Below are 12491 nucleotides of genomic sequence, written 5' to 3'. Positions count from 1 at the left end.
AGGAGGAAGACGACGAAAGATAGGCTAGTGAAAGGAAGGAGAACACGTAAAAGTTGAGTAAAGTGGGATACGAAGAAAAGGAAGGAGGAGGAGGAGGAGGAGGAGGGCGTGAAAACAGAGAAACTTGTAATAATGGAATGTGAGAGGAAATTGTCAGTGAGGGGAGGAAGCAAAACAACGAACAGCATGAAGGGGAGAAGAAAGGAAGGAAGGAAAGGAGGGAAGGAGTGAACGAATGAAGGGCAGAAGAAAGGAAAGGAAAGGAAGGAAGGAATGAAGGAAGAAAGGAAGGAAGGAAGGAACGAAGAAAGAAAGGAAGGAAGGAAGGAAGGAAGGAAGGAAGGAGGGAAGGATGGAGAGGAGGGAAGGACTGAACGAATGAAAGGCCAAAAGAAAGGACGGAAAGAAAGAAGGAAGGAAGAAAGGAAGGAAGGATTGGAGGGTAGGGTGTGTATGTGTGCGTGTGTTCGTGTGTGTGTGTAAGGAGGGGAAGGGAACTTGGAAGGAAACTAGCAGAGGGGACATAGTTTGGACAATGAAGAACTCACTTTCCACTCCCCTCAGATTGCCTTCTTCCCTCCCCTTTCGTCCACCTGCCCTCACTTGCCCAAGGTTCCCTTCCTTCACCCTCCTCCTTTGCGCTTCCCCTACACTACCCTGATGCACTGGGCCACGCGAAGAGACGGGGGAATAACTTTTAGCGAGGCGGGGAACTTGCTCTGTTGTGTTATCTTGCTGGGAAATGTCACTCTCGGCTGAAGGGACTGGAGGGGAGGAATTCAGGTCGCGGGGGAACTCTGACATTGACCGAGTGACTGATTGGGTGACTGATATGGTAATAGTGGGACTGTCCGACTATCGTGTTATTTTCTTTTATTTTCCTTGTGGCCTTTCTGCCGAGTGTTTCCTTTTGACGGTAGAGCGCCGCCCGCTTCACCGACCGCCATATCGACCTTAAAAGTAATTGTTTGTTTGGTTTGTTGTTGAGAATTTCCCGGTAAGGATTTGTTTTACGTGGCGGTCACGGCTCACGGCACCACTTGGGTCGCAGAGGCCAGCAGCACTCACGCATTGGCACATCCGCTCAAACACGGTAATATGAGTCGTTTCTCAGTAAAGTATTTGAATATTTCATCGCCTTCTCTGAATTGCTGCTGTCGTTACAAATATACCAATCTTTATAAATTACTACTTTCGTTCCACTTGTCAAAACGAAAAAAAAAGAAAAAAAAAAGAACCTGAATCAACAGCATAACCTGGAAATTCTAACGTGAAAGCATGAGTGTAAGGATTAAAGTGTACCTTCATTTTTGCATTCATGACCTGTCTACATAAATGACGATGCTTTTAAAATAGTTATCCATCTTTTTTGAGTTATTTCGAACAACGACGGCGTTACGAGACCATTAATATGCACGCGCCTCGCCGACACATGTTTCATCGCTCAACTGGTCACGAAATGCGAGCACACACCTTTAAGCATAACACGTAATAACATCCGGCCAATTTTTCCTCTACTTTCCCTCACAGGCATAAACACACACCCACACCCACCCACCAACACACACACACACACACACACACACACACACACACACACACACACAACCTAGCAAATAACCCGTAAATTGTCTATACTTTCCCCATTCTAATTCATCCATAACCACCTCTAATACACGCACGTTACTAATAAATCCCCAACGACTGGTACCAAACACAAAGTCCGCTATTGGCGACTCTCACGGAAACATATAAATAAACACTGGAAGAGAAATCACGAAAATAAGAAAGATACAGAACGATTGATATGAATGGTGAAAGACAGTGTGTGTGTGTGTGTGTGTGTGTGTGTGTGTGTGTGTGTGTGTGTGTGTGTGTGTGTGTGTGTGTGTGTGTGTGTGTGTGTGTGTTGCAGGAGACAGCCATTGTGTTGCTGATGTGTGTTGCGTCGGACAAAAGGCTATGTGTTGGTGGGATGATAACGAGAAGGGATTTGAGGTAATGCGATGTGTGTGTGTGTGTGTGTGTGTGTGTGTGTGTGTGTGTGTGTGTGTGTGTGTGTGTGTGTGTGTGTGTGTGTGTGTGTGTGTGTGTGTGTGTGTGTGTGTGCGTGCGCGCGTGCGAATGAGATACTCTATTTATGCATATCTATCTGTCTATCTATCTAGCTATTTATATCAATGCTTCTATAAGCGCTGAATTATTATGAACTTGTAAGGAATTAATTCACCACAGTATTTTTTTGAGGCTTCGATACCGACTGACAAGCCATCGCCAACACACACGAACACTAAATTACCTAAATTATCCTTTCTTCAATTATCTATCCCTTCGTCTCTCTTATGTACTTCTCATTTTTAACGTACTACTTTTGCTATTATTCTTCGTTTGCTATGCCTCAATTCGTCCCGTCACTCTCATATCCAAAGCAAACTTAACCCCTTGACTACGGATTTCCTACAAGAAGACATCACCAAACTACAGGAGTGGATCAAAAAGTGGCTGCTGCAATTTAATGAAGAAAAATGTATAGTCCTACACCTTGGGAGGGAATATCCAGCACACCGATACCACATGGGAAACACTCCACCATCCACTACAGAGGCAGAGAAAGACCTCCAGGGGACAATATGGTACCAGGCTACCAGTGAAGGCGAAATCCGTGCCAACCTCAGCGGACGGGTTAACCTTTCACATTATCTTCCTCATTCACACACCCATTGTTTACCTCTTCAGCTTCTAACGTTCCAAGATGATGCAATTTATGTTTTTACCTTCACTCCCCTTGTTCTGCATTTTTCTCTCTCTTTTTAAACTTTCTTACGCACATCCTTTGTTTTCCTTCACATCGTCATTCGTCTCTCTTAAACCATTCCCTCCCTCCCTTGTTACCTCCCCTCACATTCTTTTTCTCTCTCAATCTGTCCTTTTTCCTCCTCCCTCCCTCTCCTACTTCTTCATCCACTGCACCTGTTTTTTCTCTGGCTTTCTTTTTTCTTCCTCCTGCAAGTCCTACTCAATCAAGTTCTCTTCCTTCCTCCTTCACGCCCTCTTCCTCCTCCACGTCCTCTTTTCTTCCCCCCACATATCCTTCAAATTTGACAACTTACGTTTTAAGATCCCTCTCGAATTTTCCGCTCAATAAGAATTCCCGCCCGAGGATTCCATTTGCATCTCTTCTTAAAGTTATTTGGCTCTTGAAGTGGATCAAGAAATCGACGCCTCATCTTGCACTCTGTTCGTTTCCTTCCATCATTCATTTTCTCACTAATATCCCGATCTTCATTTGTTTTCCCTTACTCTCCCTTCCTATTGTTTTCTTTTCTATTCACTGCGTTAACTGTTCCCTCTGTGACAATTTAACACATTCACACACATGGTTCCTTATTCTATATTTGTTTTCTCTCTCTCTCTCTCTCTCTCTCTCTCTTCCAAATATATAGTAATGATCGTTTTCGTCTACATAAATCTTCTCCCCTCCTTCATTTCTTCCACACTTATTTATTTTTCTTTTGTTTCTCGCTTTCACAAACATCGGCGGCCCACTTTGCATCGAACACTCACACTTCGACGCTTTATATTCTTATTATCTATTTATTTTTTCTTAAAGCTGATTTTATTTTCCCTTTGCAGCTCCAGTTTTCCTTTATTGTTGGACACTCGACATGTACAGTTCATTTATAGAGTTTATCTTGCCTAGCGGCGTCTGACTGTTCCTATACGGCTTGGTTTTATTTCAGCTTCATATTTTAAGTTCATCACACATCTCTCTCTCTCTCTCTCTCTCTCTCTCTCTCAAACATAGTATATTTTTGTTTAAACGTCATTTTCTCGTTATATTGGACGAGGCTAACGTAACTCAAAATCTCAGGACTTGTAATCATAAAAATCATCGCCCACTTATAAAGGTCACGGATATTATAGAGGAGGCGTGTTGTAAAAACGGACAGTCGAGTTTCCAGCATCCATCACTAAGGACGCAAACTGTCATTTCTTTAAGCTTAAGAGATTTGCAGCGTATATATATATGTCAGTATTTTAAAACACTTCCGCTTCTCACATCAGCTATTTCTAAAGGTCAAAGAGGGGATGAATCGGGTTCTAATGAGTGTTTTTTTAGGTTCATACTACTGAAGAAGGGCCAAACTACCACCAGGGTCATAAAACTACTCCTGGAAATGCCCTAAACTCATACGAAAGCCATGTCAAATAGGTGAATTTGGGCGACGAAATGTGTTAGAATGCGACCCTTAGACAGACCATCGCACGACTTTGGAATCCCAGCGCTTGATGCATTTCCTGAGAGAGGGAAAAGTTTCGCTCTTCTTAATTGCTCTCGATCCTTCAGTTTTCTTTCTTGTTATTTTTATCTGTCTAATGTTTACCTTGCCAGTTGACGCCGGTGTTTATTCGTTTGTTCAGGAAAATAGTTTTATTCTTGTGTTTACTCGCCTCTCGCAAAGAAATTCTGGACGTTTACAAAAGGTGTGTGTATGTGGGGGGGGGGGGGGGTTGTGTGTGTGTGTGTGGGTGTGGGGGGGTGTGTGTGTGTGTGTGTGTGTGTGTGTGTGCGCGTAATTCTAGGAAGGGGGGCGGGGCTAAGTGCGCCTCCGCAGAGTAAGATTTCAGGTTAGAAAGCTTCAGATCACTTTGTACCGTTGATTTGAATAACTGTCATTTTTTTTACTCCGACCTTTTCATCCTCTATTATGTGAATTGAATTAATCTAAATTAAACTGAATTATATGAAGTCGAACAAGCATCGTTAGTTAGCCTTTTGAAGAGCAGTGTATATCTGTGGGGTAGTTTGGTGCTTTAATCCACCCTCAAACTGGGATGATTGACTCCGATTAAAGGATTGGAAGTCAGGTCGAGCCGCCCCTCCCACACGCGCACGCAAGCACACACAGAAATCCCTCGCAGATAAAATGCTTCTTTACTAAAACTGTAGTGATATATTACCTTATCTTAGCAACATCAAGAATTGGTGAGCAAACCCGCATTATGTTTGCTTCTCTGTCCTACACAGACGAAAAAGATCGAATTGTTTCACTCACACATTTACATGACAAAATTCGTTCCTTATGCAAATACCTCCTGGCGGAAATCGTCTTTTGCCGCTTCACAGTCAGTCACTCTAATTCATATATTTCAATAAACTGCTCTCGTCCGCCTCGCCATCGATTCCTCGCCTGCTGCATCGGTGTTTTGCTGGCCACAAGCTAATGCCCGGCGGGAGCCTCGACCACCCTCAACTTCCCTCGTTGCGTCGTCGACCGGACCGGTGCAAGACTTTAAGCTTCTTTCCTCCCGTCGAGCCAACCACTATCTTCGACCCAACAGAATCCAGCCGTGTCGTTAGATACTTCTCCGACTTCAGGCTTCGGGGAACACCCGTCTCATGACTTCCTCCAAAAGCTCGTCAGACCATTTGTTACGGCGAAGGATTCCCCGACTTCCTGTCCCAAGCAGTTCCTCATATTGCTAAGCCGCTGCCGCCCGAGTCCCTCCCCCTTTACTGATACGCCCGGAGAAGGAGTGTCGCAGAGTCCAAAGGAAGCGGCTCACCACAGTGCTATCCTTAGTGTCAAAGTGTTTCAAAGCGAACAGAAGCGGGGCTGTAATGTCACGCCTTATCAGCAACACTGTTATACGATAATGTGATACGCTTCCCACCGCCAGTAGTTCAGAGCACCAAGACTTTGACAGTAAACTTGATCGCTACTTCTTCCACCTTGGCATTCGCTGTGGGAGATATGAAGCGTCTTGGGGGCCATTTGATAGCATTTCACATAGGTTTAGGGACAGATCACTTAGTCTGAATAATACGGTCTGTGTGGGCTGATAAATTAATTCTCTCTCTCTCTCTCTCTCTCTCTCTCTCTCTCTCTCTCTCTCTCTCTCTCTCTCTCTCTCTCTCTCTCTCTCTCTCCCCTTACCATTTAACAAATTCGTTACATCAGCGGAATTACTCAATACAGCTCACTTTGAAGCCGGGTTGCATAACTACAAACAAAGCTATAAATTAAAAAAGAGCATTATTTACCTTCCGGAGGAGTTGGTAGGCTGATGAACGTGTGTCGCATTGCTGCTGCAGGTGAAGTGATCCCTCCTGCAGCGGCGAGGCTCACGGCGCGCTCTGAAATGAAACAATAAACGTGAATACACCTGAATCCCAGACGCTAAAACTCCAACAGACACTTCAATTGCTGACTGGAGAGAGTAAAAGGAAGAAACATGTAATATTCAGGGATGTGATAACTTATTGGAGAAAAATGAATGAAAAAAGTGACAAGCATTTCTCTCGTCAGGGCCATTGTAACGTTTATATTTATTCAAACTGATCTGTGTTAACGTGGATCGACTACAACGATAATGAAAAATCTGGAAAATGGGAAGGAAAATGGAAAAAAAATCATCCTTGAATAATTACAGCTTGAATATTAGTTCCTTTGATACTGGGAATTTTATGGCTACATCGGATCACAGCGTTATATTGGAAGTAAAACCTGCTGTATTCCGATTCTACTCTGTTAAAAATGAATGAAATATTGCTGTTCCAAGCGAGTTCAATGTTAATATAGTTTAGACGTGTTTTAATTCCTCTCCTCTTCTCTTCTCTTCTCTTCTCTTCTCTTCTCTTCTCTTCTCTTCTCTTCTCTTCTCTTCTCTTCTCTTCTCTTCTCTTCTCTTCTCTTCTCTTCTCTTCTCTTTTCTTCTGTCTGCCTGTCTGTCTGTCTGTCTGTCTTTTCTGTCTGTCTGTCTTTTCTGTCTGTCTGTCTGTCTGTCTGTCTGTCTGTCTGTCTGTCTTTGTCTCTTTCTCTGTCTCTTCCTGTCTCTCTGTCTTTCCCTGTGTCTCTCATGTCTGTATCTCTGTCTGTGTCTCTGTCTGTGTCCCTCTGTCTGTGTTTCTCTCTGTCTCTGTAATATTGGCACTTCACTTACTTCCTACTCCCACAACTAAGACTTTCTGGCAGCTTCCGCGGGAGTACGTTTTCCTAATCACAGTATGTACGATTCCTTTGTACGCGCAGGTTCTTACTCCCTTCTCCCACATAGCGCGCTCCCTTGCCTTCTGCATCAACACCTTTGGGTCATAAAGTCTAATGATTTGACTGTCTTACGAGGAGAGATGTTTTCCTACAAGCTAAAGGCAGTCGCTTCAGAGGTGTTTGAGTAAAGATATCTAAGAAAACAAGTGAGATATTGCGGGCAGCGAAGGTTGGGTCCCCTTCTGGCTCGTTCCTTTGGGTGGATGTTCACGAAAAGGTATAAATCACGTATGTGTAACGAAGTATGTAACGACGTAGTTCGCGAGACCACAAGGAGGTGAATCAGAATGAGAAAGGAAAAAAGGAGATTGTTTCTTGGCTTGAATGGGCATAAACATGTATCCATTTCTGTGTTCATTAAACTGCATTGAAGTGCTTAGTGTTTGGGGTATTCTTCACATATATTTCTAGCCCTGAAAATAAGTAAATCCTAAATCAAATTATGAAAATCGGTATGAAAATCAGCCAATGACATAATTCCGTGCAGGTGTATTCAGATGTCAGTAAATTGCATATGAGTACATACAACATTGTAAAGGTCACGTTATTCTCTGTATCATGGTTGAGATAAATTAGTATTCTGTTTAGATACTCGGCTGTATAAACTCAGTTAGGCAGATAAAAGTGTTATGTCGAGCGGCCAGGTACAGAATGCATGACGGGGCAGCTATATGTCAGGCCCACGCACGTCCAGAATAACTATGAATCAGGTGAAGGTAAGCAAGCCCGCCCACCCCTCCGCCGCCTCCGCAGCAGGCCCCCGCTGCGCCGCTGGGCCGGACCGTGAAGCGGCGCGATAATGTGGTGAATGTTTTTGTGGCTTTCACTCAGGGTAATTAATTTGCGGAACAAATACCAATTAATTTCTCGTGCGGTTAAGTTTAGGCTTTTAACGGTCACGCTGGAAAATGTGTTAACACTGACATGTTTCTCTAACCACCTTTAACAACAACCGGAGTGTGACAGGATCAGTAATTGGACTTTTTTTTTTTTTACATCTGGGCAAAGAAAAAAATCACTAAGCTTGAATATTTTTCCACCACCAAACTTTTCCATCAGCCGAGGGTCACCTGTCAGCGCCTGCCCCTCACACACGCCTCGCCCTCAGGGAAGGTGAGAGACGGCTAGACGGGCCTCGATGCACGTCTCCCCGCGCCTCCCACGCCACACAAACTTAGTCATTCTCGCCACTGCCTCGTGCCGGGCGTCGCCTTACGCCCCAGACACGGTAAAGGACGGAAAGCACTCGCCCGGAAACTGATTAGCCATGCTTTAACAGTATTAAACCATTAGCCTCAGATGATCACAGTGAGGTGCCGGATAATGACCGCCTTAATGAGCAGGTGAGATAGGTGAGGCAAGGCCCTCCCTGCACACACCCTGCCGACCCTCCCGTTCACCTACCTGGCTTTCCCTTTCCTTCATCTCATGCTGCTTATTATATTCCTTTAATTAGGCAACAGTGTTTTTTTCCCCTTCATTCTACGAGCACTACCTTCCCTTTGATCATTAGTGAAACATTTTTCTTACATAATCATTTTTCTTTGTCATCTTGCGCCCTGCATGGTCTTACTGGGCATCTCTTCAACCGCTCTTTCTTTCCCTATAATATTTCACTTCCGTGCAAACTGTCTTTCTGATTATTAGCGATTCTCTTACTAATTATTCACCTCACTCCACTTTTATTTTGTCATCTGGATCTTTCTTTTTCCCTCCCTCCCTTGGTTTTTCTGTGCGTTATGTGCTCATTGTCACCATGCACACTACACTACTTCCCCGAGCACTAGCGTTGAATGTTTCCTGCACCTCCTCCTTATATCCTTTGTCGTCTGTTGTCTTTCTCACTCCTCTTTCCTCTGCCTCCCGTGCCCTCTGCTATACGTGAGGGAGGTGCGGGAGAGACTGAGGCTGGCAGGCGGGAAAGGCAGCTCCCAAACTCTTGCCAGATTAATGGTATTCAGTTTAATTACAAGTTTGACCTCAAAAGAAGCTCCAATCCGGTGCTTTCGGGGCATCTCGAGGGGTGCGCATGGGAGGAGGAGGAGGATGACGTGAAAGAAAGGAAGATGAAGACGAAGAAGAGGACGAAGACTTGCAGGATAGCGACGAACGGAGAAAGAAAAAGTGGAAGAGAAGCATATAAAAGGAACTGCACGAAACGAGAGATAAGGTTGATAGGCTAAGAAGAGAACGAAAAAAAGGAATGACGTGGATGTGACGCGAAATTAGGGTGTGGTTATGAAGTGAAGGGGTGAGGATGCCATGGGAAATAATAGAACAATGATGAGAGAAGGAAATGGAATAAAGAAAGGAGGAGGAGGAGGAGGAGGAAAGAAAGTTTTTGTCTTAATTAGTTGTTGGTTGTTTTAAATGGTCTTTTTTTATCTACTCGGCGTTCCCACAAGAACCGTCAAATGAAATATCGATCCAAGTAAAACTACAATTCGTATAATTAAATTTTCTTCCAAACTTGCTCTCGCCCGGACTGGCTCGAACCTCTCCATTTTGAACTGTATCGATTCCGTGTAACGTCTTCTTAACGTCACCTATTTTTTTTACTATGGAGTGTCCAGAGTAACAACACGTGGTCGCTCAGTCCCACTAAAACGAATTTCCACATATGCCACATTTTGTTTTACCCCTGTGTCGTTTGCGACGTGGCGATGGAATATCCATGACCTCACACTCACCTGAAGACAGCATGCACGAGCGCCTGTTTGTTTGAGGTGGGCTCTGGGGCCGCGGTGCCGTGTCCTGCACGGTGCTCTATAACGCTGAGGAAGGATCGAGAGGCCTTAAGTACACACAAATGAGGAAAAATAAGCACTTAAGCCCTCACAAGACCACGAGGAAGATGGAATCTGCTGGAGTTGAGGCACAACATCACCACTGTGTTATTTAAAAATGTGCAAAAAAAAAAAAATGTGCATTGCAAAGCTGATCAGCATGCCGGCCCCGCATTCGGCACGTTGCCCATGATGCGGGTTTGAATCTGCCGCTAACCACCTGGGATTTTTTAGTCACCGCCGAGTGGCCTAAAACTACCCACATGCTGTCCTGAAGATCACCTATCAACCCGGACCCTTGAAGAAGCTGTGCAAGTGAAATCAAGAATGAGCTCCGGGGGTCAGCATGAGCCAGTAATAATGGCACCACTAAAAACAATTGCCTGCGCCATGACAGGCTCGGGCCAACCATCAGTCCCCTATGTAATAACCTACCGGTGCTATAGGCCACATGTAAAAAAAAGAAAAAAGGAAGCTTTGTCCCCCTTGACCTCTCCTATTTAACTCGGTAGCAGCGATGGGCCAAATTTGTCGCTAGACATAACCCCCCAAAAATAGAGGATGCATAAACTGATCACAAATGTGTTGATATATATTATATAATGACTTGTGTGAGTAATGATTTTTTCTTATTAATTCGCTTAGAGGAGCCTTTAAGAAACATGATCCCTGCAGCTACCGGGTTAATCTTCCCAGACTGTACATCACCTCCTAACAGGGGGGGCTTTCCCCCCATGTCATCAACAGGGAAAGGACCGATGATGATGACATCAAGAAGCAGACCACCAAGTTCACAGTCATCAGCAACATGCTACTGAGGAAATTCTCCTTCTGCAACATGGAGGTGAAGTTGGAGTTATTCAGGAGCCACTGCTACTCTCTCTACTGCAGCTCGCTGTGGTTGCGGTATAGGGCTGCCTCCATGAACCGTCTTAGGGTCTGTCATAATGACATCCTCGATCGGCTTCTGAGGCTTCCTAGATGGACTAGCTCATCCCTGGCTTTCACCGAGCACGGGATGAACTGTCTGGCTGTGCTGCACTGCCACGCTGCCCGCGTACAGTATGAGGAGTAGATTGGAACAATCTGGGAACTCCATCATCACCTCCGTCAGACAGAGCTTGGCCTATGTATGTGGATCTATGCGGCAGGAGTGGCTGGTCCTTCTGTACGTGTAGATTAGGCATAAGTGTGCCATGCACACGCATATATAATTATAAGTTGTCAACTATTTACCGTATTTTATGGAGTATAACGCTCACCTTTTTCATGAGCTCCGGGCAGCATGAGCCAATAATAATAGCACCACTATAAACAAGTTCACCTCAGGTCCTCAGTTCACCTCAGGTCCTCAAGGTGATAGGACGTGCTCGGGCTAGCTCTTGGGTTGACCATGTCTGGTGGGATGAGTTACAGTGGTGCAGTGAGAGGAGGAGGTGGGGCCGGTGGGGGTACAGTTGAGTTAGTAAATTCTCTCTTGGTGAGAATTGAAGAGTTGGAGAGGACTGTGGAGGCCATGAGGAAGGAAAATCGAGTCCTTCGTTCATCAGGTCCTCAGACAGGCGATGTACATAGTACACCGTCACAAGATGGGGGCTGGCAGGTAGTCAAGAGCCATGGCAACTGCTTAAAGTTGAAGAGGACCAATCCTGCGGGTGTGGAGTGCCGCAACTCCTTCCAGGCTCTCTCTGAGCTGAGGGAGGGAGTGAAGGAGCAGGAGGTGAAGGAGAGGAGGGCAGATGACAAATCCCTGCCCAGAGGTAACATTTTGGTTGTTGGGGATAGCCAGGTCAGGTTGTTAGATAGGGCCTTCTGTGCTAAAGATAGGACACGTAGGACCAGGGTGTGTTTTCCTGGGGCGGGGATTAAGGATGTCAGCGACAGGGTAGAGTCGTGCATGTCAGGCGAGGGAGTCAAACCCATCGTCTGCCTGAGCGTGGGAGGGAACGACATAGGCAGGTTAGGGTAGAGTCGTGCATGTCAGGCGAGGGAGTCAAACCCATCGTCTGCCTGAGCGTGGGAGGGAACGACATAGGCAGGTTAGGGTAGAGTCGTGCATGTCAGGCGAGGGAGTCAAACCCATCGTCTGCCTGAGCGTGGGAGGGAACGACATAGGCAGGTTAGGTAGTGAGCAGCTCCTGTGTCGCTACATTGAGGCTATTCGAAGAATTACGTCCAAAGGCGGGGTTCCTGTGGTGTGTGGGGTTCTGCCAAGGCGGCGGGTTGGTGCCATTTGGATGTCCAGGGCTATTGCATTAAACTGCAGGTTGGCAGATTATTGCAAAGCCAATGGATGGAAATTTGTCGACGCCTGGGACAGTTTCTTTGGCAAGAACCACCTATACCAGAGGGACGGGGTTCACCTTTCATGGGAGGGGGTACAGATCTTGTCTGATGCCCTTGAATGTGGATTGGGGGCCCTGCAGGGTTTTTTAGGGTAAGAAGGGGCCTAAGATGGCAATACCAAGTGGGAGCACTAAATGTAGTACTAATAATAGCAGCTGCAGGGTAAGGCAAGGGGTAGGTCTAAATGTGTACTATACAAACAGTAGAAGTATTAGGAATAAGATAGATTTATTGAGGGGAAAGGCGTGCGTAGAGAAATTTGATATGATAGCGATCACAGAGTCATGGATAAACACTGCAGACAGAC

General features: G+C 45.4%; 2 protein-coding genes across 19 annotated transcripts in view; one reads left to right on the top strand and one right to left on the bottom strand.

Annotated features, from left to right (window-relative positions):
* The window catches only part of LOC127007025 (uncharacterized), a 206709-nt gene that overhangs the window by 81945 nt on the left and 112273 nt on the right, over positions 1-12491 (bottom strand). For all 18 annotated transcript variants that reach the window (XR_007760025.1, XR_007760028.1, XR_007760033.1 and 15 more), the window contains one exon: positions 6047-6139. Coding sequence is in view for 5 of the 18 variants with exons in the window: in XM_050877506.1 (XP_050733463.1) it covers positions 6047-6139 (93 nt within the window). In the remaining 13 variants the exon portion in view is untranslated. The remainder of the gene's footprint in view (positions 1-6046; positions 6140-12491) is intronic.
* Positions 1-12491, top strand: part of LOC127007026 (uncharacterized) — a 94882-nt gene that overhangs the window by 54235 nt on the left and 28156 nt on the right. The window lies entirely within an intron of this gene.

The sequence above is a fragment of the Eriocheir sinensis genome, chromosome 34, assembly GCF_024679095.1.
Source record: "Eriocheir sinensis breed Jianghai 21 chromosome 34, ASM2467909v1, whole genome shotgun sequence".
NCBI lineage: Eukaryota > Metazoa > Arthropoda > Malacostraca > Decapoda > Varunidae > Eriocheir > Eriocheir sinensis.
The sequence above is the reverse complement of the archived record's forward strand: the minus strand, read 5'-3'. Positions and strand labels throughout refer to the sequence as shown.